General features: G+C 38.6%; 1 protein-coding gene, 1 long non-coding RNA gene and 3 pseudogenes across 2 annotated transcripts; 3 read left to right on the plus strand and 2 right to left on the minus strand.

Annotated features, from left to right (window-relative positions):
- Window positions 1-6,374: 6,374 nt before the first annotated feature.
- Window positions 6,375-8,845, plus strand: LOC117629701. The gene is made up of 3 exons (XR_004586146.1): window positions 6,375-6,794; window positions 6,966-7,043; window positions 8,612-8,845. It is a non-coding gene; the product is annotated as an uncharacterized LOC117629701 (long non-coding RNA).
- A 1,077-nt stretch (window positions 8,846-9,922) lies between these two features.
- Window positions 9,923-14,138, minus strand: LOC117630622 (annotated as a pseudogene).
- A 770-nt stretch (window positions 14,139-14,908) lies between these two features.
- On the plus strand, window positions 14,909-16,181 carry LOC117630623 (annotated as a pseudogene).
- A 1,213-nt stretch (window positions 16,182-17,394) lies between these two features.
- On the plus strand, window positions 17,395-18,666 carry LOC117630624 (annotated as a pseudogene).
- A 299-nt stretch (window positions 18,667-18,965) lies between these two features.
- On the minus strand, window positions 18,966-23,156 carry LOC117632930. The gene is made up of 2 exons (XM_034366570.1): window positions 22,752-23,156; window positions 18,966-21,573 (listed from the first exon to the last, which is right to left on the minus strand). The coding sequence occupies exon 2, from the start codon at window positions 21,453-21,455 to the stop codon at window positions 19,143-19,145; it is 2,313 nt and encodes a 770-aa protein (XP_034222461.1). The 5' UTR covers window positions 21,456-21,573; window positions 22,752-23,156; the 3' UTR covers window positions 18,966-19,142.
- Window positions 23,157-26,323: the final 3,167 nt, after the last annotated feature.

Here is a 26,323-nt window from a genome sequence, read left to right on the forward strand (position 1 = left end):
GAAAAAAAGTAAGTGATAGGAAACTATGGGTCACCGTGCATTAGGTTGACAGAGATGAGAAGAATCGATCATGGGAAAAGTTATAAGTATGGGTCACCATGCATTAGGTCACCATGCATTAGGTTGACAGAGATGAGAAGAATCGATCATGGGAAAAGTTATAAGTATGGGTCACCATGCATTAGGTTGACAGAGATGAGAAGAAACGATCATGGGAAAAGTTATAAAAAGGCATCCCATGCTGCTACTATGAATTTTCCCAAGGACATTATAATTCCGGCATTAGGTAACTTGGGAAGCATCTGTTTTATTAAGGAAATGCTTTGAAGTAAAATCACGTTTTCTTTTTTCCTTTTTTGGCCAGGCAGTAAATAAAGTTGGAATGTTTGTTTTCCTTTCACAATTTTCCTTGTGTTGTAGATCACAGAATTTAGTAGATAAATAGAGAGAGGTTGGTGGTTTCCCACCAGACAGAAACCCCATGACGATTCTTTTTTTGACTTGTAACTCTAAAAGCAGTGGATTATTATTCAACCTGATTCTGTTTGTCTTCTGCCTAAACTTTTCATTGCTTTACGCTTTGAATTAAGCTTCATGTCATGTAAAATATCTGGAGAGAACATAACCCTTTGAATTTCTGTATTAGATGTATTTGTAAGGATTTAATTTTCAAACCGAAGAAAATTCTGAGCTGAAAACGTGCGAATATTTTCCAAACATCGCATCATTTAGAAAAAATTAGAAACTTCTTCTTTAGGAATCTAACCCAAACTTCTCCCTCCATTTCTTTTTATATTGTTTGAAGTTCTCCTTCATTTCCATTTATGCAGACTATAAACAGTGACCTCCCCATCCCTCACAAGTTAACTGTCTTCTAATTCTCTCACTTTCATATTTCCAGAACTTTGCTCCCTTCCAAAGTTCTCACACGTATCAATGGAAAATAGTGAAGATGGTTCAAACTCCAAGGGTATGTGTGAGAAGATCTTCAGTTCTCTCTGCCCAAATTTTCAAACAAATCATCACGGTCACGGACACCGCAAACTAGAGCCAACTCCCACCTCTGCTGCCCCAAACACTTCACTGCCAGTGCCAACCCATGATCATACTGGCTATTCTAACAGTGTCCAGATCAAACTAACCAATGTGTCTGGAGCTGGAATGCCACGAATGCCAAAGGCAGAGATGAGCATGGCCAACAATGATGCATTCTCTGAGTACATTAATCGCACAAAATTTAAGATTAGAGCTATGTCCTCCAATGTTGGCATCGAGAAGGTTGCTTCCAGAGCAGGTGATGTTTATGAAACAAAGCAAGATGATAATGAAAAAGATATGTTTACGGATTTTGTTAATCGCGCTAAGTTTAAGATTAAAAAGACATCTAGCATTGGAAGCAGAAGGAATATCTCCTTTAAGAAGTAGAAGACTGCAAGTCTACAACGATACGAGGTCTTGATGAATAATGGCATGGTGGTGACTGCCAGTAAATGATCTCTCTTTTCTTTTGCAGGATAAGCCAATCAAGCCCAGCCTGTTCATTGACTGCTCTCTCTCTCTCTCTCTCTCTCTCTCTCTCTCTCTCCCTCTCTCATATTTCTGCCCTGGTAGCATATGCTATACAGGTTTTGTGATGTTATTGGATTTTCCTGTATTTTCTTCTTGAGTCAATTATACTAAATCGTTTGTTCTTCAAGTGGTTCTTGACCTCATGTGGTATTATATATCTGCTCTTTTGGAGCAAACTGAGTGTCACGAACTTCTGATGAGGATGTTAGATTGAAGAACATGAACATCCAATCAATTTACTACCCATTTGAGTAGTCTCTAACATGCATATCATGGATTCAGGAAAAATGTGAGTGCATTATTTGACTGAAGTTGAGACTTCTAACAGTGTGATTTCACTGTCTGTTTGAAGCTCATCTGATATTTCTCCATGTAATCACACAAGGGAAATAACACTTTAAGCGGACCAGCCATTATTGCTTATTTATTATCCAGTAAAATAAAACATCTACATATGATAGCAAGAGTAAAACAAAACAAAACAAAAAATCACAATGATATTAACTATTATTCTAGTTTTGTTTCTTTCTGGACCAAAGCTATCATGTTCTGTATAATAATACCTAGAGAATGTTGGGGTGTGCTTGTTGGGTTCCACTCTATTAACAAATTAGGCGTAGAGAAACTGAGAATATGATCCCATGCAGCACTTCATTTGAAATAAAATAAAATAATCATAAGCTTCTGCATTTACTATATTTTAGGCAAAACTCTCTCTTCATTTCTGCATATGTTTTCAGTTTTCAAGCAACCATCACAAGGACATGCTCTCAAGATTCTCAATTACCCCATCTTACAAAAAGGTTCAAGGTCTCTTCTTCTTTTTTTTTTCCATACTTCATCTCCCAAACTTAGAACAAGCTTGCTCATTTCAAATTTTTTCATATCAATGGGAAAGAGTCAGCATAGCTCAAACTCCAAGTGTTTCTGCAAGAAAATCTTCAGCGTTACCTGCCCGGTTTGTAAACTGGCACCAACTCATGTTTCAGCACAGGAGAAAAGCAAGGTTAAGGCAGAGATGCCTCCACCGACAAAGATTCTTGCCGAGCCGATTCATGTCAATGCTAATTCAAAAGTTGAGAAGCAAAATCCCAAACTTGAGGCACAACTTACAAAATCAAATAGGACAGCAAGTTTGGGTTACAATGATGCATTTTCTGACTATATTAGTCGCGCAAAAATCAGGATCAGAGCTATGTCAAATGTTGGTATGGGAATGACTGCCTCCAGATCAAGAGAGGATGGATATGATACAAAGAAAGAAGATAACGGCAAAGATACATTTTCAGATTACATTAATCGTGCAAAGATGAGGATCAGGAAGACATCAAGTATTGGAAGCAGAAAGCTTATCTCCTTCAAACGAGAGTAAGGAAGGACTAAACATGGGAGCTCAACTGTTTGCTTAGAGGATCTTGACCTACAATGACAGTGACCGCCCGCAATGACTATGCAGCTTCTGCTTAAAGTCTTGATGAATAACTTAATAAGGGTTGTGTTGGTGATTCCAGAGACTGTATTGCTTGTTTGTTTGAATGCTTAAGCTGTATAATTTTTTGTAATTTCTGTTCTCCTAAATAGTATGGTTCCTTACTTGTGTTAATTATGCTTTAATTATTTTTTTAGTTGTACTAAACAATTCCTGATGCCATCTGACACCTTTAGCCTAAAATTCAAGGTTAACAAACATTATTAGTTTATGGTTACAGATTTCAGACTTAGCTATTAATTAAAGGATCTTTGTGAGTAAGTAAATTGGTATTAGGTTACCAAAGAAGCATCTTGACTTCTGGGACGAAAGTGAATCCTTATTGGCTAAAAGCAAGCTTAAGGTTCTCTTAGAATGGTTTGCCACCAGAAAGTAATGATTCTTTCAAACTTCAAATTATTTTATGATTAGTGGAAATCACGTTTTCGTGCTGGTAGCAACATGAATACTATAGCAGATTCCTGCCTCAAAATATTAATAAACCACCGGAAGATAGCCTTGATGCTTTCTTGAAGTCATCTAGTCTTTCTCCCCAAGAAACTGACCTGTCATGTTGTGTAAAACTGCTGGAGAGCATCCCAGTCTCGTCAAGTCGATTGTGCTACATGAAGTGTGCTTGCGAGATTCTATTTTGTGAAGAAGATCAGGACACATTGAGTGAGAATATGATCCCAAACATCATATCACTTGGAAAATATGAAAAAAGTCTACTTTATAAAGAATATTAGCCAAATATGTTTCTCTCTAGTTTCTTTCATCCAACACTGAATTTAACCCAAAAGAAGAAACTGAAACTCTTATTTCTTTTCTCTTCACATGTTTGCAGCTCCCTTATAAAGATGTGACTTACCCCAAAGCTTTGTTATTTCATATCTCTACCTTGCTCTGTTCTGTTGTGCCATCCACAACAAAGCCCCCCATTTTTCCTCCTATCCTACTCGTTCAAACTCCATGTCAGGGTGTGGGAAAATTTGCAGTGCATTATGCTGCTCTACTGGTCAAACATATGATCCTCATCACCGCCTGTCCAAACCTTCACTACCAACCCATGATCACAAAGCTCAGAAAGCTAATGATCATCATGTTTCCAAGCCACATGGTAGTCATCCATCATCAGAGCTCGAGACCAACGACCGATTTTCTGACTACATTTACCGCGCAAAGAAGAAGATCAGACATTCTATGACGAATCTTGGCGGTTCCTCCAACTCCAAAGCAAATAGTGTGCATGATACAAAGAGTGAGGAGGCTACCAAGGACACGTTTTCAGATTATATCAAACGTGTCAAGAGTAAGATAAAAAAGACGACCAGTAGCAATGGAAGCAGAAAGAATTTCAAAGGAAAAACCGGGTAGCCTCCAACTTCAGTAAAAGATGTTGAAGAATCCTGGTATCGATTATTCCCGCAATAATTTTATTGTTTATGTCAATTTGGTTTGTCAATGTTGGAATTGATGATGAAATGGTTGTTGTTGTGAAATTAAAATAATTTATTGAGCTCAGTTGTGTTGTTATACTGCTCTGCTCTTATTTTTCAAACTTCAATTCAGAAGTATTGTTTGTGTTCATTAGGCTAAGTGGAGATTAATAAATTCACTCTCTGAATTTCCCCTCTTTTAATTCAGAGTATGGCTATCAAAGTAGTCGTAGAAGATTTTGCCACAAGAACCTACAAAAAACCTTCCATTAAAAAACCCTATGATCGATCAGAATTCCAATCTCATCGTATACTAACTGTTACTAACACGTTTTAAAAAAAATTAAAAAACCCAAGGCTTCAATTCAGAGGATTACTCATGATGATTGCCGTAATACCTGTTGATCCATGAAGACCTGTGATTAGTGTTTGTTCGGAGGCAGATTAAATTATATCGAACAAATCAACCGTTTTGGTAACAATTAACATCAACACAAAGAATTTTCTAGAGATAATTTTGAAATGGTATTTTAGAAAACAAATTGTTCCTATTACGACACGTGCATTTTGGTGAATATTTATTAATCATAGTAGAGTGGGCTGTCCTTTTTGAAATTATCCATCAATGCAGGTCTATCTTCTTCTTCTTCTTTTTTTTTTTTTGGTTTTTTGGTGAAACAGTAGCAATTCAATTGAAGAAACAGGACACAAACTCATATTACAACAATTAGAACACAACCTTGGAAGGAGGTTCTTGCAATACATATTGTAACAACAACACCAACTAAGCTCAAGTATTACAAGATAGTTAGAAAACAAATATACAACCTATTTCTGTAGCAACTTGTTCTTAAGAGAGATCAAGAGAACAAACTCTCAAACTTCATGGGACAAGAAATACCCCAAGAGTGGAGGGCATTACCAATCAACTTCCACCAGGATATTCTAGAGAATATCACAGCATCTCCTAATCCCCCTTGATCCCCAAGCACAATAAAAGTAGATCCACCAAAATCAGCAGCTCCACCTCTAAAACAGAGACATCGACACTAGATCTACCACACAAGTAGCAGATCTAGCAAGATCAGCCAAAAACCAGCCCTAAAAGACTGGAAACAAACCCTTGCAACAGCAAGGAGCAGACAAAACCTAACAAAAGTTGGGAGGAAAAACCTCTCCACAACATAACGGGAGAGAGAGAGGCCCAGATTATTAACCAAATGGGGTGGTTCCAGGGGAGATCCCCTAGAACCAAGGAGAAAAGCAGATCTGTGTTGGCTTTGGGTTATGAGGAGAAGACGAGTCGAGAAGAAACGAGAGAGACAGGATTGGAAACCATATGGAATTTAGTTGATTTGTGCTTCAATGCAGTTCTATCTTGAGGATCAAGATACATATAAATTGCAAAAAACTCTTATCAAAGTAGGCAATCCAACGCAACCATTAGAGAATGAAAAGCATTAATGTAGGTGATAAATGGAGTGTGTTTAAACTTTAATTGGAAGTAACTAGGGTCAGAATGCACATTGAAGGAAAGTCAGACTCCTAATGAATAAAAGATGAATAAATAAGTTTAAAAAGATTATTATGAAATAATGTTGCGACAAAAATTGTTTGTATTTATGCAACCCACAAATGTTTGGTTTGGCCTTGGTTTCTTGTTCCTTTTTTAAATTGTTTGGGATCACTTGTGGGAGTCATAGGTAACTTTATACGACATGTCGCAACAAAGGCTATGACTACTACCGACTAATTTGTTGTTGGACAATTATGAGAGGATGGCCCAATGCGAGTTGAAACCCAGGACACGCGGCCGAGTCCAGGGTCAAGAAGAGGCCATTAAGCAACCAAAACGACATCGTATTGGAGGAGAACACAATACTATGCCCAAAAGGGCGTCTGATATCACAAATGACAAAACCTTAAGCATCGGGCATATCTGCGAGCACATCTGCGAAAATGTGAAATGATACACACAGAGAAGGTTAGGGTTTCCTGTGACCTTCTTTGTGTGTGTCTCATCACTTATTTTCGCAGATATGTCAAAGAAGAAAGGCTCCTGCGGCCGCACAATGTCATTGGTTTTGTAATCGGAGCCTTCGTTGGAGATCAGAGACATGAGCGTGATGAAAGAGAGAGACGACGAGACATGCGGATCTCAATCAAGCAAAACAAGCGAAGCTCCACCAATGCGATTCTTGTTTTGCGAGGTTTAACGCCTCGATGGCCGCCATGGATCCACGATCGGATCCGTTCAAGAGCTTACAGTTGAAATCGTGCTGCAATTAACACCGACACCAGAGATCTGATGGGGCTAGGTATGGGGGTTCCAGGACCCGTCAAAGTTGATTTTGAAATTTAGGGTTTACTTAGGTTTATGGCTTACCGAGATCATTGATTTTGATTTGATGGAGCGATAGGGCTGAGGACTTGGTAGATCAGTCTCTAATTCAATGCATTAATGCGTGGGATGTTTGCTTCCATTCCAGGTACTCCATGGCAGCTTGCTCAAGGTGCGATGTCGATTGATAGAGGCACTGACAGCGCGTCTTCCATATATCGTTAAGGTTTTACTCCCTGCTCATTCAAGCATGTAGATGTTTTTCTTTTTTTAAATATCTTTTTTTGTTTAAAACGGATACAAAATGAACAAAAATAAGTTTTCAGGGGCAAATAGCATAGTATTTGATGAAAACTTGAACCATATATCTGACAAAAACTAAATTAGCACACATGAATGATAGAATGGGAGTGCTTTGAAATAGCATATTTTTGTTGAATGATGTATCAGATACGAGGGAGTGGGGATGGTATCTTACATATAGAATCGGAAACATTGTATACATCAGTGATACACGGTTGCGTGGTGAATTTTAAAGTAATCATTTGTAGCAAAATCTGATGGTCTAATAACCATCAATAACTAGACTATTCCACCATCTGATGTTCCAACAAAAAGAGAACATCAGATGATGTGGTTTCTCTAACTTTCAATGTAACATCACGTGAAAGACATTAGAACGTGAAAAATCATAAATGGGTTAGTGCATTATTCGAATTTTGTCGCACTGTTCTAGGCAATATCAGTCTCAACTTTTCAAGTTAGGATGAGAAGGGAGAGGAGTCTCAAAAGCTCTAAGTATTTTCTTTTGCATCTATACACCCAAGCAATGTTTATGCAACTAAAATTTATCTGCCCATATATACTGAAGACAGAGTGGAAGTTATAATTTTAGGAAGTGTTGCAGCTCTCTCTCTCTCTCTCTCTCTCTCTCTCTCTCGTTGGTACACATTAATCTTAATTTGATATAGTTTCTCATTCATATTTTATCATCTATTGACAATTACCTCTGGATTGTGTAAAAGCTGGAAGATATATATCATGTATAATTTCTGTGTTAAATTTGTTTCCGTGTATTAGCAGGTTTTCTTTTTGGTAGTAAAATGTTGTTTAAAATAAAGTTATGATATACAAATGTAGTAATAGGGTATTTTAAAATGTTTCTTCAGTATGTATATTTTGGTTTATAATCATTAACATTCACTGGTTATCCCACACCAAACGTTCTTCTTATGAGTTGCAACATCTTGCATTTTAAACAAAAGAACCTGTTGTTCTATGTTCCTTTTTTGTTATTGACATAAAGAACTGTTCTTCCTTTTTTTTTTTTTTTCCGGTCTGAAACAAACTGTTCTTCCTATGATTCCCACTTGTGGCATTTTAACTGTTCTTCCCAAGAGTTTGTCCACTTTTTGAAGACATTATTCGTTTATGAAATGCAAGCTGGAGTCTGTTACTGTTAGCTTTTAATTTTGTTAGGTAATTTTTTTTTAGGATTGATGTTACTTCTAGAGACATGCAAGAAGTTTCATGGTGTTTTTTGTTAGTGTGACACTTTATGTTTGTTTGCTGTGTTGTACACTTGCACATTCAGTATGTTGCTGAGTTGTGTGCTTCGGTTTAACTTCTTTCTTTCCACACTGACCATCTGGTTTATTTCAGTCTTATTCCAATTGTTATTAGTTCTGATGGTCCTAATTTATTAATTTTGTCCTCTTATCTAATTTAGTCTAAAATTTTGAGTCTTAGTATTATTTTATTAATTGTTTTAACTTTTTTTTTTTTTTTTTCCAGGATATCTGAAACCAGTGGCCAGCAGGATTTCGCCTCAAATTTCCTTTTTGTTTTTATAGGTATAAATTATTTTACTAATTTGATCTCATTTGAATCAAAAGAAGTCTGTATAATATAAATTATTTTATTTTAGTGCTGCGGTCGTTCTCTTTTTCTTTTAAGAGGCGCTTGGAATTAGCCCCAAATATTTGTTGGGCTTGTCGATAATTCTAGTGGGCATGACTATTTAATTTACTATCGAGTTTTCAGACCATCAAAACATTGCAGCTAAACTATCTAAGTATTGGGCTTTCTAAAATTTTGGCCCGTAGAAAAATTGGGTTTTACAAAAATATAGGTCCACAGGTAAAAATCTGGCCCATTTTACTGCGTTCGGCCCATTTTGTAATCGGCATTACGTTTAGATGATATTGGGCCGACCTATCAATTATTGGGTCGGCTTAAGGCCTGTTGTCACGATATTGGGTCGGGAATTGGGTCTGTTTTCAGTTATTGGGCCGACTTATGGGTCGTTCTTGACGTCATTAGGCCGACTATTGGGCCCTTGTTCCCATTATTGGGCCACTTATTTGACCTACGATCAGAGTATTGGGCCGGATTTTGGCCCTGCTTTCAAGTTATTGGGCCGACTATTGGGCCTTTTGACCCTTATTGGGCCCCATTTTGGGCTGATTCCATGCATGGGGCCTGTTTTCGCTTTATTGGGCCGTTCCACATTATCGGGCTGACTATTGGGCCTGTTCATCTTATTGGGCCCTTTTACGTTATTGGGCCTGTTTTCACGTTATCGGGCCTACTATTGGGCCTCTTCTACCTTATTGGGCCGGCTACTGGGTCTGCTTCCAGGACTTTGGGCCTGCCTTCATGTTATTGGGCCGACTATTTGGGCTTATTCATCTTATTGGGTCTGCTATTGAGCCTGTTTTCCAATATTGGGCTGAGTTTTAGGCCCTTTTTACGTTATTGGGCCAACTGTTGGGCCTGTTACAATTATGCGGGATTATTAGGCCCTTTTTTGCTTTATTGGGCCAACTATTTCCAAGTGTTAGCCCAATGATTGGGCCCATTTCCAATATTAAGCCCAATTGGCCTGGTTGTCTAGTTATTGAGCTAATTTCAGGGGATGCTTTACGTTACGGGTCCATTTCAACGTCCGTTTTCACTTTACTGGGCTAACAATTCCATATTTGCTCCTCATCAAATTTTGGGGCCATTTAACATTCGGCCTCGGAAATTTTGGGCCTATAATTGTGAAATTTCTGCCTACTACAGTCCTCGGCCTCAGTAGATGTTGGGAGAATATTGGGCGTGTTTAAAATTTCTGAACCCTTGTAATATAAGCCCATTGCCTTATTGGTCCCATACTTGGTGGAACGATGACAAACGAAGAGAAACATTACAGACCATTTTTCCCCAAAAAAAGAAAAAAAAGAAAAAGAAATTCGACTGAACTTTCATATGCTAAAGATAAAATGCATTAAGCTGCGGCACTGCCAGGCAGTTGCTTCAAGAAAATATATATTTCCTGCAAGATGAAACGCAGTTTTCAAACGTTACAATGGAAGATCGGCCAAACATAATAGAGGAACAAGCATTTCACCAGATTCAGTTAGAAAACAGTCGAAATCCATCCACTAGTTAAATTATGTGTCAGGCAATGCGAATGCTGCAAAAGACAAGACAGCCTTCACAATATCACATCAATGACTACTGGTTAAAATTATGCGAAGAAATGAAACAATATGTATCACTGTGAATGCCTATAACCAACAAAGTTTCATTCATTTGCAATTCAAAACTACTTGTGATGCATATGTTTGCCACATTATAAAAGACATACTGGCCATGTTAGCAGAGATTTTTATGTGCTGCTGCCAGTTTCGTATATCAAGGCCTCATGCATATGCCTGAAACAGAAAGTAAAATTCAAGGTATACAATTAGGAAAAAGCAATAAAAACAACTGAAAGTATGCAGAGAGCGGAGATTACTCTAACAATCTGTGGATGTCCACCTCCAGGATTTGCAGCACAGCACCATTTTTTGATTTACTCCTAATCCAGTAGGAGTCCTTGCAACATCTTCGATATCTTTTATAATCAACCTCAATAGAGCAACATGGATATCTCCTAACAGCCTCGAATCCTGATATCAAAATTGTATGAAATCAACGAGCAGCAGAAAACAGATGAAGAACACTTTACTAGAATGCACAATTTTGAAACAAAATAACTCATTGGTGGCTCACAGTCATGAAAAGTTTTTTTTGGGTCAAATAGTCATGAAAACAAACAAAACAACTTAAAGTATGCAGAGATGCAGAGAGCGGAGATTACTCCAACAATCTGTGGATGTCCACCTCCAGGATTAGCAGCACAGCACCATTTTTTGATTTACTCCTAATCCAGTAGGAGTCCTTCAACATCTTCAATATCTTTTGAAACAAACTCATCAAGAATAAAAGGCCATAACTCGAAAACATCAGCAAAGGTAATAAAAAATCTCCAAACCTGTCACCATCACCATATTCAATTATCAGAACCAGAGGCATAATATAGGAAGAACAATTCAATTCCAGATTGTCAACCAAAGATTGCCTTTCATGGTTAATATTCAGAAAAATGCTTTCCAGCGCCACAGTTACCAACTTTCAGGGTTAAATTCACTAAGGACAGTTACCAACGACACTATACTAAGCAAGTGCTTTATAAATCATGTGCCATGCAAGTAGTCATATTCTGAGCCAGTAACTTATAATTTCATAAAAAGAAAAAGAAAAGGCAATGTGGTGAATAATCTTTATTGATCAGGAAGAAAGGAAATGAAATGTGTACAAGAGCACTTACTAACTCAAAACTTTCAGATTTATGTTTCTGGATCAACCATTTCGCTCATCAGCTCAGCCTGCAACAACTCAGCAGGTCCACGCACCTTCTTGTGTATCCAAAACCCATCCACCATGGAACTCCATATTCCCTCATCTGGAACACATCCATCAAGCACCATCTCGTCAACAATTTGATACGCTTTGTGATATCTATGGAGATACCCCTGGTACGCATGCTAAGATACAGCTGACAAAGTCTTGACCCAAAAAAAAAAAAAAAGATACAGCTGACAAGCTCTATTTGGATCGCCACTACTACATAAGTCCTGTACCACTGCATTATGAATCCTTACATGAAGGCTCCAAGTTAGTCTGTTAGGTTAACTCCTCTGAGGACCATCTCATCAAGAAAGTTTGCAGCTTCCTGGAACTTGCAAATATTGCAAAAGTATTGCAAAAGCTACTTATTACTTTCCCATACAGCCCTGCATCTGGTTTCATGCCTCGAAGCTTCATCCTATCTAGAATCTCCAAAGCTTCTTGAAGCTTTCCTTCTTCACAGAATCCGTGAAGCAAAGTACTATAAGTGATGTTGTTTGGCTTATGGCGCTTACTGACCATTAAGTCTAATAGTTCCATTGCTTGTGAAGAATGCCCACCCTTGCAAAGTCCATCCATCAAAGAGCTGTAAGTAAAGACATTTGGTTTTCATGTGTTCAAACAACCCCACAGCTTTGTCCAAATTGTTGGTTTGGCAAAAGCCATGTATCAAGGAAGTATACGTAACAACAGAGGGCAAACAACCTTTTGTTTCCATCTCATTGAAGAACTCCTTTGCTTCACCAATCTTTCCTAACTTGCACAATCCATTAATCAAAGTACCATATGTATCTGAATCTAGGGGGGCACCCATGATTGGACATCTCACAAAATATTCGAAGAGCTGCACCCATGGAACTACTGTTCTTACAAAGGGCTTTGATCAAAATATTAAGCGACACAGCGCTAGCTGGAATGCCCGTTTCTCTCATATACTAGTAGAACCCGAAAGCAATCTTTAACCGGTTTTCTTCAACGAGAATGCCAAGTATGGTAATGTAAGATTTCTGGGTTAGTTTGCACTGGAAGTCCTCCATTTTGTGGAAGACCCTGACAGCATCCAGTGGCCTGTGAACGCAGCCATACCCTCTGCAAACAGAGAGGAATATATCTTCTGTAACACTACACTTCTCCTCCTTCATCCTATCCAGTAATGCCTCAGCTGACCTGAACTGGTTTCGCGGAGACTAATCTAGCGACCATGAGACCAAAGGTGGTGTGATCATGCCGAAAGCCATTCGTTTACTCGGCTGTTGCGGAATCAAATATGAGAATAGCTTTCTGTATTTCCTTTTCAGCTTTTATCAGCTGTGGGAAGTCATGATTTGTTTCGACCATTTAAACAAAGTTTTGCTGCCCTTTGAATTGGCACCACTCTTTCTCAATAACACAATATCACTCACTCCCAATTATGTTTCAGCTTTGCACAATAAACGCTTGCCTGCAAATCTCTGAAACAATTTCCACCTTTCTACAAACATAATAGCAAAATGAATCAGAAACCAGATAAACATTTGAATGGTTTGCTTACTAAAGGGGTCATAAAAAATTTCATAACACTATGGCAGATCTTCCATATGTAAAGCATATATGAATGAATAAAATGAGGGGTAAAATCTTATCATACTAAAAGTTCAAGTGCTTGTTTCATAAATGTGAACTTTGCAAGCTATTCTTCTATTAAAATCATAGTAGTCCCTGTGTTGTGACTCTACTTGTAAAGCAGGAAAGGTCAAAATCATAGTAGTGACAAGCAGAAATTTCACAAACATAAGATAGGCCTTAACAAATTTTAGGAAGTTGAACATTCTAAAGGTTAGAGGGTTAATACGGAATCTTAAAGGAATGGATGGACTTAATTCACACACCAAATTGAAGTTCCCTATATATTCAAAGTGGGAGGAGAGGGAGGGGTAAGCTAATGTTTATACATTTATACATCAAACCATGTAGCAAAAACATTAGCGGGCCCAAGAGAAAGTAAACTAACCTATGGTAAATTTGGGGGAACCACAGCAAGTTAATCACACCAACATGAGATCAGATGTCTGCAACAAATGAAATTATTTTTACTTCGTCTATGCACTATGGTTTAAAAACAACTTTAAAAGAAGCCACACCTGATACATGCAAAGCCCCTCTATCATTAACATCACATAAGAACACTAGCTCGCCCTAACATAGCAATCGCAAAAGAACACTAGCCAACCCTAAAATCGCAAAAGAACACTAGCTAACCCTAAAATCGCAAAAGACCGCTAATTAACCCTTACCATTGCAACTGCTAAAGAAAGCTATCCAACCCTAACATTGCAATCGAAAAATAACGGTAGCTAATATCACAATGGAAAAAGAGCGCTAGCTAACCCTAACATTGCAAAATAAAATTAGCTAACCCTAAGATCGTAAAAGAACAGCGGCTCTAACATCAGAGAAGAACACTAACCCTCACATCAAGGTGCTGGGCTCCTTGGATCGCATTTGCATGTTGCTGCAGATAACGAATTCGAAGCACCTCGATCTACCGATCTGACGGTCCTCGATGATCTTCGATTCGGTGCTCTCTCAACGGAGTAAGGAAAGGCCCTCTACAGCGCCTCATTGTCGGTGGTCCAGAGGAGTTCCTGAGGAAGTATCGGAACTCAATCTCCGCGATCTCGGCGGAGGCCAAAGGAAAACAAGACGGAGGAAATGGGATAAAAATGAAAAGTCTGAAGCGAGCGAACAATATATTTATATTTTGGATGGTATTTCGTTTTCGGGACGGTACGCGCGTTTAGTGGAGTTTACAGTACAAGTTGTAAATACCTCTCGACCAAAAAATTGTGTAATTGTTTGAAATTTGAGAATCTTGTATATTGAGAAAATCTTTTTTATTTTATGAAATGGTTTTGACACGTGTCTGAATCAGAATTGTAGTGAGTATGTATAAGAGGAAGCATGAATGAGAGTATCTATCTATGAATCGGAGTAAAACATTCCCATTATTTACTAACTGTCGAAAAAGAAGAGAATGGTGATGTGCGTTGTGTTTTGCTCACTAGTAACTCAGATTCCTTGCATTCCTATTCTTGTTTAGTAAACGTGCCTTAAATGGCAAGAGTAGATTGCCTTTTTCGGATTTAGTCAACAATGAAACCTACCTTCAGGATCAAGAAACATATCTACTGAAATATCTCTTATCAAAGCAGGTAATCCAGTGCAACCATTAGAAAATCAAAAGCAATAATATAGGTGATCTTAAAAATCCAGTGCAACCATTAGAAACAACCTTCTGTTTATATAGGCTTTGTATGACTCTTATTTATACATGTTCCCTGAAATTGCATGTCCAAGCAATCTCCTGGCACTTTTCTTCTCGTAATCTCTTTCATGGCAGCCGCAGACACCACCCTTGGTCATCCACACTTTTGTGTGGTGACCGTTCTTTTGATTTTTCTTGTATGCCAATCAACAGCTAATGGTGGGTTCAGTGCCAAGCTTATCCACCGAGACTCTCCAAATTCACCATTCTATAATCACTACAAAACTCCTTCCAAGCTTAAGAGACCAATATTCTATCAAAACAGCGCACAATCACAAGTAAGACCTCACAATGGCCAGTATCTTATGAAGCTCTCGATTGGAAATCCTCGGTTCGATGTTTATGGCATTGCCGACACGGGCAGTGATCTACTGTGGACACAATGTGCACCCTGTGATGGCTGCTACAAACAGATTAATCCCAAGTTCGACCCCAAACAGTCCTCAACATATAGTGACCTATCTTGTGATGCACAAGAATGCAAAGCAATTGGCACCGGGACATGTTCGCCGCAACACACTTGCAGCTACAGTTATGCGTATGGAGGTGGTGCATTAACCCAAGGGTTATTGGCTAAGGAGACAATTACCATAACATCAACATCAGGGGAGGCAAATTCCCTGAAAAATATTGTGTTTGGTTGTGGACATAACAATACTGGGGGTTTTAATGAAAATGAAATGGGAATAGTTGGCCTGGGAGGAGGCTCCTTATCACTTGTTTCTCAATTGGGTCCTTTAGTTGGGGGCAAAAAATTATCATTCTGTTTGGTGCCATTTCGTACTGATCCTAGCTTTGAGAGCAAGATCAGTTTTGGGGAAGGTAGTGAAGTATCAGGGGATGGTGTGGTTTCAACACCTTTGGTGTCCAAAGAAGACAAAACCCCATATTTTGTGACAGTTGAAGGAATTAGTGTTGGAGATAAGCTTGTGCCTTTCAGTTCTTCAGGGAAAGTTTCGAAGGGCAACATGTTCATGGACACAGGCACACCTCCCACACTTTTGCCGCAAGATTTTTATGACCGCTTGGTGGCAGAAGTGAAAAATCAGATCCCAATGGCACCCATTGAAAATTATCCAAGTTTGGCAACTCAGCTTTGCTACAATAGCAAGACCAATCTCGAAGGACCAATATTGACTGCATTTTGAGGGTGCTGATGTGAAGTTGACGCCAACACAGACTTTCATTTCACCAAGAGATGAGGTTTTCTGCTTTTCAGCACAGAATGTCACCAGCGATGGCGGTATCTATGGGAACTTTTTTCAGTCAAATCTCTTGATTGGTTATGACCTAGAAAAAATGGTGGCGTCCTTTAAGCCGACTGACTGTACAAAAGAATAATAAGTTCCAATTACATAATATATAATAAAGGGATGTCAATCGGGTGTCCAATCAAAAAAATGTCTTGATTTACAAACCAGTAATTTTAAATTTAAACTTCATGGCACTTTAGTAGGCAGCAAATTTCACAAGTTGGCCAAATACGAAACTTGTCAAACACCAAAAGCAAATAAGCAAATACAAAAATTCAAAAAACACAAGAATTTATACTAGTTGGACATGTGTTTAGCCTATGCATGGGTCAACCTCAAATTAGCGCCGAGGAAATACTCCTTTTTGACCCAAATATTTAATTAGTAAGTGATCTGCCAAAAGCTATTAGTTAAGCTAAAGGTAATTAAGGACAATAATAAATAAATGTTATTTGAGCTGAGCTTCCTACTCTCACCGAAAAATTGTTGGCGTGGCTTGATGTAGAGATTTGATAAGAGTTGACTAAGCTGATGGATACAATGAAGGGCAATTAGCAAGAAATTATAGGATACTATGGTAGTATGGTCACGTGGTATATCTTGTATACGTGTTATAATATAGATGGATGATATGGTTTATTTTCCCATTTTTAGGAAATAATATTAATAAATATCCACTTCTTTTATAACACATGTACAAGATGTATCACGTGACCGTACTATCATAGTATTCTATAATCACTCACAATTAGCATATATAATATCTCCATAAGAATGTAACACTAATTAAACACTTGAATTTTTCATATTTTACTTCCCCCAACTTCAAAGATATTCCCATATATGTGTACCAGAGACTAGTCTTGGTGGTTTGTTGCATCCACTATACCATCTTCTCATATTGGTAGGTGAAGCAAAAATTCATTGGAAGATTGAATAAACCAAGCTACCTTAGCTGACGGCCATATTTCCATGTGTAACACTTCTAGATTTTAACTCACGTTAATAATAATATACATGTCTTTAAAATAGGCATGAAATTTCATGTGTGGCTGGGGAAGAATTAGTAGGTAATCTAAGGCAACCATTAGAGAATCAGCAAGTATTAATGTAGGTGACCATGGAAATCCATGTGTGCCTACTTATACCTTTCTCTACAGATTTAGCCATCAATACAAATCTACCACTTTCTGTTTCAAGGCTTTGTCTCTCCTTACATTTATATCTGTTGCCTGAACTGAAACTGGATGTGTATGCAAATTTAAACAATCTCATTTTCTTCTCTCCTATAACTCTCTCTCATGGCAGCCGCAGACTTTGGTGCAGTGACTAATCTTTTCGTTTTGATTGCATGTCATTTAGCTGCATCAGCAGGTGTTAATAGTGGGTTCAGTGCCAACCCTATCCACCGAGACTCTCCAAATTCACCACTTTCTTCCAAGAGCTTCAACAAAGCTTTTGGACGCAGACGCTTAATGAGACCAGTATTCTATCCAAACAGCGCACAAGTAAGACCTGACAAGGCCCAGTATCTGATGAAGCTCTCGATTGGAAATCCACCGTTTGAGGTGTACGGCATTGCTGATACAGGCAGTGACCTAGTGTGGACACAATGTGTGCCATGTCATGGCTGCTACAAGCAGATTAATCCCAAGTTTGATCCGAGAAATCCTCAACATATAGTGACCTTCCTTGTGATGCACAAGAATGTCATGCAATTGGCACTGGGACATGTTCACCTCAACACACCTGCAATTACAATATGGGTATGGAGGTGCTGAATTGACCCAAGGAGACTTGGCTAAGGAGACAATTACCATAACATCCACCTCAGGGGAGGCAACTTCCCTGAAAGATATTGTGTTTGGTTGTGGACATAACAATACTGGGACTTTTAATGAAAATGAAATGGGAATAGTTGGCCTGGGAGGAGGGCCCTCATCACTTGTTTCTCAATTGGGTCCTTTAGTTTGGGGCAAGAAATTCTCCTTCTGTTTGATGCCATTTCATACTGATCCTAGTGTTGAGAGCAAGATCAGTTTTGGGGAAGCTAGTTTAGTATCAGGGGAAGGTGTGGTTTCAACATCTTTGGTTTCCAAAGAAGACAAGACCCCATATTTTGTGACAGTTGAAGGAATTAGTGTTGGAGATAAGCTTGTGCCTTTTAGTTCATCAGGGAATGTTTCAAAAGGCAACACGTTCATGGACACAGGCACACCTCCCACACTCATTCCACAAGATTTTTATGACCGCTTGGTAGTAGAAGTGAAAGGTCAAATTCCAATGACACCCGTAGAAAATTATCCAAGTTTGGGTTTTCAGCTTTGCTACAAAAGCAAAACCAATCTCAAAGGACCAATATTGACTGTACATTTTCAGGGTGGTGCTGATGTGAGGTTGTTACCAAAACAAACCTTCATTCCACCAAGAGAGGAGGTTTTCTGCTTTGCAATGCAGAATGTCACTAGTGATGGTGGTATTATGGAAACTTTGCCCAGTCAGATTTCTTCATTAGTTATGACCTAGAAAGCAGCGTGGTGTTTTTTAAGCCAACTGATTGCACAAAAGAATAAGCTCTTTTCTTATTTTCTTTTCTTGGTAATAAAATAAAAGGTTAATTTACCATTTCTTTTGTCCATTCAAGTAGTTTAGTACTTTTAATTTTCTTCACTAGATTGTTGTCCTTGTTCGCGAGCATCGGTGCCGCTAGCTGTGGCAGGTAGGCCAATGGTCATTGTCATTGGACACCAAAAAAACAAAAACAAAACACAAACCCAAAATATATCAATGCTATTTTACAACCACGAAGACGAGGTTAAAACTTTTTAGTGAGGTGTTGATCAATTTGGTGCTCTAAAATTTGAACCGCAAATTTCACCGTCAACATTGAATTATCGGTGCTAATAGCATTCATATATTATAGCAGATAATAAGCTTGATCCACATAATTCTCTACGCAATACAGCATGTACGTACTAACTTACGGATCTAACTAACAAGGACTACATAAATAATCACAAAAAGCAAACTAATTGCCAATAGGGCCGATTTATATGGGGGCTGCACACGTCGTTCTAAAGTGGCCTGTTTGATTGCACCGACTACAATGCACAACTCGCTTCACACGGCCACGGTCTTCAGCTCGAACACGCTTCTTCCTTGGTCTTCCCGGTGGGCGGAGTGACTTAGGTGGGTTGATGAGAACCTCAGCAGCGTTGCTTGCATTTGGATCTCCATCAGATAACTCCATCCATAGGGATTTGTCTGGAATAGGATGTATTGTTTGTGAGTATGTCTTTCGATAGGTGGTAACTGTGAAACAACTCTCAGTAAATCGATTGACTTGCTGCCTGCATGATTTAAGTGCTGCAACAGCATGTGCGCATGGCAAACCATAAAGCTGCCAGCCCCGACAAAGGCAGCAACGGTTCCGAATGTCCACAACATTCGTCCCTTCATGAGATATAACTTCAAATTCAGCTTCATTAGCACGAAGGACCTGAAAAGTGCGTGCACGCTCTTCAGCCTCCGCAACGCGCCTCTCTGCACTAGGCACAAGAATCGATGTCCACTGCATACTGGTCTCTCGACGCTCATTGAACCAAGTCATTAGCTGCCTTCTAATGAATTCCATCATCTGAATTATTGGAAGCCCTGACGCCTCCAATATCCAAGTATTTAGCGATTCAACTATGTTAGCTGTCAAATGCCCAAACCGTGTTCCCTCAAAGTAAGCAGTAGCCCACAAGCGAGCTGGAATCCGTCTAATCCAATATGCAGCATCTTGTGATATTTCTTCAATCTCTAATATTTTTGCTTCGAATTCAATTACAGTGAGAACATGAGCAGCTTCCCATAAAAGATTAACAAGCATTGTATTATTAAACTCCTTGCGGAAGCTATCACTCAAATGACGCATGCAAAAGCCATGAAAAGCAGTAGGAAAATTTGCTTCAACTCCATCTACAATGCCCTTCTGCCTGTCTGACAAAATTGTAAGCCTAGGCATGTTTTCTGTATTAATCTCAAGCAGATTATGAAGTTCAGAAAGAAACCACATCCAATTATCATCATTCTCCTCGTCAACAACCCCAAATGCCAGAGGAAAGAGAGCACCGTCACCATCGAAACCGGTTGCAAGAAGCAAAGTACCCAGATACTTACTTTTCAAATATGTCCTATCAAGCCCAAGGAGGGGCCGACAAGCATTCAGGAAACCATAAATTGATGCCTGAAATGATATGAAGAGACGCTGGAAGCAGTTATCATTCGGGTTTCCATAAACAGACGCAATACTCCCTGGGTTTGTCCGTTTAAGCTGTTCACAATATTGTGGAAGCAAGCGATATCCTTCTTCAAACGATCCACGCATTGCAGCCATGATACGCTCCTTTCCTCGCCAAGCTTGCTTGTATGATAAGGTGATACCATGAACTCGATGAATCTCCTCCAGTATCTCCTTTGGCTTATAATTAGGGTTCTCTCTAAGCCGTTGCTCCACAGAATTTGCAACCCACTGAACTGAGGCTTGCTGATGGCCAAGATGAGAAATTCCTCCACATGTATGATTCTCATGGATGGTCCTGATTGTGAAAGTTGGAACTCCTGGGAGTTTTGCAGCATGAATACGCCATGGGCATCCCTCACTGGCACATTTGGCAGTGAAGCGAGTCTTGTCAGATTTAATAGTCTGCATTTCAAAGTGCAAGGCAATGGCTGTATCCCTTAGAGCCCTCCGGCAACTCTTGACATCAGGGAACTCTTGCCCCACTGCCAATTCATAGTTGGGATTTACAATAGCCATACGGGCCTGAATTACAGGACTGGAGCTGAGTACAAGCTGGGATTCCTGGACACTCATATCATGGGCAGATTCTATCCCCATTTCATGATTATGATCCATAGATAGTTCCAAATTTTCATCAAGTTCTTGGTCCTCTGAGACAGCCAGCTCATTGTTCTCTACTAAACCCAACTCATGGTTCTGAGGATGAAGAGCCAACTCATGGTTCTGAGGATGAAGAGCCAACTCATGGTCATCATGATTAGGTTTACGATCCATACCTAACTCATCCCCATGCCCGTAGCTGTGACCATCATCCCTTTCTTGCTCATGGCTCTGTCCTAAACCCAATTCATGGTCATGAGCATGCCCTAATCCCAGGTCATGGTCATGAGCCTGCCCCAAACCCAAATGATGCTCGTTGGCCTGCCCCAAACCTAAATGATGATTGTCGGCTTGTCCCAACTCAAACTCATGATTTTGCCCAAGGCCTAGGTTATGATTGTGACCCAGTACCTGCTGATTCTGTCCGAGTGCTAAATTGTGACTTTGCCCAAGTATCAACTCGTGGTTAGCCATTCACGAATTTATCACGATGTATCAAAGTATAAAAAAGACGTCCACAGCTCCACAGCCTCCCAAAGTAACTACCAATTTATAGTTGGAAGCACTGCGTTCAGACTGTACTAAAGCATGCCTACAAAGTGACATAACTACAGTCAATAGCCAATCGCATACTCTATCACATCAAGCATCAACACTAAAATCTACACGCACATCTCCATATACAATAAAATTAGCATGATAATAAAGATATTCAAACATTGGAAAATATGAAAGGACACAATTAGCAAGACAAACAACACCTGGCAATTTTTTACATTCTTTCACTTCTCAAAGCTGCATGCCTTGAAAGCAAGTAACCAGCTTACAAATACCAAAAGAGAAAAAAAATAACCTAATATAGAATCATGAACAGAACATACCAGACTGAAAACCCCACCTTCAGCATCTTTTATCACATTAACATTAAGAAACCACGAATTTGCAAATCCACAAGAACTTTGAAACAAAAAGTGCATCCAAATTTGAAATAAGCAAATTTAAACCATCAATTCCAGTTATTGGAGATCTAAACAATCAACCAAAACAAGCATCATCTGCTTCTGATGAGAACAGTATGAAAAGAAAGGAAATCGAAAGCTGAACTAGACTTTTCACATTGGAGAGCTATTAAAGCATAAGCATCACTCAGGTGATCTCACCACTACCATGGACATCAGCTCAAGTGAGCTTACAATCTTTAAAACTGAAAACATAAACACAAAGTCCAGAATTTAACTTCCCCTTCGTTTGAAACAGTTTCCAAGCCACCAAAAAAGAGTACTCTAATTCAGTAACTCTTACTTCATAGAAGACCATTAACCATATAAAGAACAACGGAGATGCAGAATGGGAAACCATGCCACTCAAAACCAACAAATTTATTTTGTTAGCAAATCGTCATTGACAACAGAGCCAAAATGTTCAAATCCTTGACCAATGCATTCACGTCTAGGGCTCCATATCTTAACCAACTACTAAAAAAAAATTCTTTGAACCAAGACCATACCCACCAACCAAAACAATCGCTACACCGAAATTAACAGCAAAACAAGCTAATTTAACACATTAATAAGACACTCAAAAAATAAAAGCTCAACCAAGCCAAGAGAACATATTGAGAGGACAAACCAAACCATACACAGTAGATAAAACATTCATTTGGACCGGAATAAACTTTCAAAGATTGAAATAAACTCCAAATAACACAAACCTATCAAAGAACGCCAACTAATCAAAGCTCTCAACAGTGAAAATCAAACAACATGATACCTGAAATGTCCGAAACCCTAGCTTCAGACCCTATGACATCGGCAAATTCATCTTCTAATTAACCAAATCAATAGAAGACAGAACTGGGTAGTGCTCAAAACTCCAAAAATCGAAGTCCCAAAGCGGCGCAAGACGGATCGAGCTCGAAAGTCAAGGTCTTGGAATTGCAGGAAGAGAGGAAGACAGAGAGACAGAGAGAGAGAGAGAGAAGATGGAGTGCGAAAGGGGGACAGAAAAAAAAAACAACGATAATTTGAAAAGATGAGTTAAAGGATTTTGGCGGGTAATTGTGCAGAAAATCGTGAAGGGCAAGAAGGAGACGAAGAGAGATTGGGAATTACAGGGGCAGAAGAGGCAGTGTACGTGAGGGTTGAGAAGGGAAATACAGGTACGAGGGCTTTGAGAGAAAAAGGGGTATTTAGGTCAAAGAAATTGGGAATGGCTTTTCGGAATTTACCGTTTTGCCCCATGGGCTATCTACTGTTTTGATTTTTATGGAAAGGCACCCAGCTAAGAACAAAACGTAAGCACAATATAAGCAAAATATTTATTCTATTCCAAATTAATTACTCTTTTCTAATTAAGCTTTAAAATTTCTTAATTGGGGCCACAATGTCTAAAACTGCCCATTGCTGCAAACCAGAGAAATAAAAATGACAAAACTACATGAGGATGAGGGAGGGGCCCAGTACGAGAGAGCTGAAACTTAACCCATGATTCATATGGGCCAAGTGATCAGCACAAACATTACTTTCTCCTTTTGGGTTGACGTGATCAGCTCAAACTTGAAATGCGATTGCCTCATATGGTTCAACAACAGTCCGCAAGAGAGTGATAATATTTCCAGCCCTCCCTTATTTTCTCGCAAACTTTATATTTTCAATAAAACTTGTAAACATGCCAATTACTAATTCATAAATGCACATGGTGACGCATAGTGAAACTAGCAGTACGCATTCATAATTACCATCTTATTGTTAATTCATAAATAAGGTACAAGTTGAAATTCATAACTATAATTTGATTTGATATGTACAAAAGTCTAATTGATGAATTGGCATCTCATTCTATCTCATCCATAAATCTAAATTGAGTAAGTTGCGTCGTGCATATGCAAATTATGCAATTGCCAATTGCTGCTCCAAATTAATATAAAGTGATAAATATCCTCATCCTCTTCTTCACCTTCATTCATAATTAACCACTTGCATTGTTTTGTAACCCATTATTTAATATCCTCTATCTCTAGGCCTTGTGTTCTTTAGAGACAATGTTTTCTTCAGCTTATTCTCCTTCCTCTGCCAGCTTGAAGAAGAGAAAGAGAGATAGCAAGGCCAAGGCTGGTCAGCAGAAACGTCTGGATGAGGAAAGTGAACGTCTAGTGAGAAAGATCACTGAGGGCTATGAACAAACGTCGTCGTACCATGGAGTTAGCGAACAGTTTTTTGAGGGCTGAAAAAAATGATACTCCTTGGGTATTTGAACGACATCCACTTGTTTATCTGCAAGTTTCAAGAAACTGGTTTTGATGGCAATCCCCTTCCAAAACCTCCACTGTCTATGCTTGATTAATATGTTCTCCTTGTCTTTGTTAAGTTTAATTAATGTATATTATGTTATTAATTGGTTTAGTGTATGTGATGTTTGTGTCGCTTACCTAGGACTAGGAGTGCTTAACAATGAACAATGGTGATGTTTGATTCTTTTTGTTACGGTCGTTTTGTTTCTTATATAATTTGTCATTGCAAAAGCTGTTCCTTTTTTATTTATTTATTTTGACAAGGGTTGCAATTGCAAACTAGTAAAATTGGACTTGTATTGTGCGATCCGTTTACAAAATGCAATTCCATCTTGAAGGTTCAACAAAAATTTATACCAAAATACTCGAATTTATTTATTAAGCATGATCTGTGGCCAATTACACGAGACTTAAGGATAATTATAGGGGTGGGCATCTTAAACTGAAATACCGAAATCGTACCGTAACCGTACCGTACCATACCGATTTCATACCATTTCATTTGGTATGGGGAGATATTCGGTACCGTACCAATAGAGTATGATATGGTACCGATATCAAGATTTTGGTACCGGTCAATATCGTACCGTACCGAATAGTACTTAAATATAATTTTGATTGCCTTTGTGTGTGTTTATAGAGCCTTTTTCTTTTATTCATTTGATAATTAAAAGCTTTTTCTTTGATTTATTTGGCAAAAGTCATCTTTCTTCAAGCAACTCAATTAGTAATTTTTGATTTGTAGGTGAAAATGTTTTCATGATGAAAATATAATAAATAAAATAGTTGTAAAATATTCAACCAAGACCCTTTGAGTGAAAGAAAAGAAAGAAACAATATGTACTTTTATCTTTTAATAAAATTAGTGCCTATCACCGTTTGATTTTAGGATTATCTTTGGACTCTTTACTTTTTGTTTGTAGAAAAGTCACTTAGAATCTTGATTAAGATGTAGGCTTTTTTTCTTTACAAAATTAGTTAAATACCCATTTCTAGACATGAAACTATAAATATACCCTACACTATTTAAAAGATAGAAACACACCCAAAATAAACCCAAAAATAGACAGCTGTTGATTTTTGGATTTAATTTCTATGTTAGATTACGGCTTTGACCTTTTCGTTTGAATTTTTTGAAACAGGTTCAAAACTCGCCAGCTATGATAGGAATTTGAAGAACAAATTTTGAATACGAGCAGCTCTTTGTATATTTCAACTCCAAGCTCAGTGACCCTAAAACTGCAACTTTAGATAAAGAGAAGGACCAGAAATGGAAGAGAACGAAGGTGTTTAGAACGCTGACGCCGGTGGTGATGCGAGAAGAATGAAGATGAAGACGATTTCTCTTTCGCCTGCACTAACCCCGACAGATCGCTGATTTTCACCAACGACATATTCCAAAATTACCAGATCCGTTTGGTGTTCTCGATTTTCAACCCGGATCTCCTGTTTGCAGACGCGGACGACGACGATTCTTCCAAAGCCAGATGTTGCATATTGTAGATCTGGAGATGTGTGCAAGGTACAAACCTTCAACTACATTGCTGCCTAGAATTTCTTTTTTCTTCCTTTGCTCTGATTGTTGATTCTGTCATAGCTTTTGGTTCCTCTTTTGAGCACTTGTCCTCGAGTGGCTTAAGAGGGGAGATAGCTGCTTCTATATCCAATCACACAATGATACAATCTTTGTAAGTGGTCTTACTGCATTTGCTAATGTAATGAGAAGGTAGACAATTCCGTTTAAGGTAAATGAATTGAGCTGCTCATGATTTCAGGGATCTATCAAACAACAACTTAACAGGACTAATTCCAGAAATTTTGTCTAAATTCCAGAATTTGACTGTCCTGTAAGAGTATTTGGTTATATGTCTAAAGTACTGTAAATGCTTAATTTGTTAGAAAGCATCGTGATAGATTTGAACTTGCAGAAACTTGGAGAAAAATAAGTTCACAGGCTTGGTTCTGGTAGGACTGATTGAAAGAAAGAATAATGGTTTTCTATCATTAAGGTAAGCCTTTCATAGCAAATCATGGCCTTCAGATTCCGTGTTTG

The sequence above is a fragment of the Prunus dulcis genome, chromosome 6 (genome assembly GCF_902201215.1).
Source record: "Prunus dulcis chromosome 6, ALMONDv2, whole genome shotgun sequence".
Classification (NCBI taxonomy): Eukaryota; Viridiplantae; Streptophyta; class Magnoliopsida; order Rosales; family Rosaceae; genus Prunus; species Prunus dulcis.

Coding starts and splice junctions, on each gene's coding strand:
- LOC117632930 (XM_034366570.1), bottom strand. CDS start 21,455: ATGGCTAACCACGAGTTGATACTTGGGCAAAGTCACAATTTAGCACTC.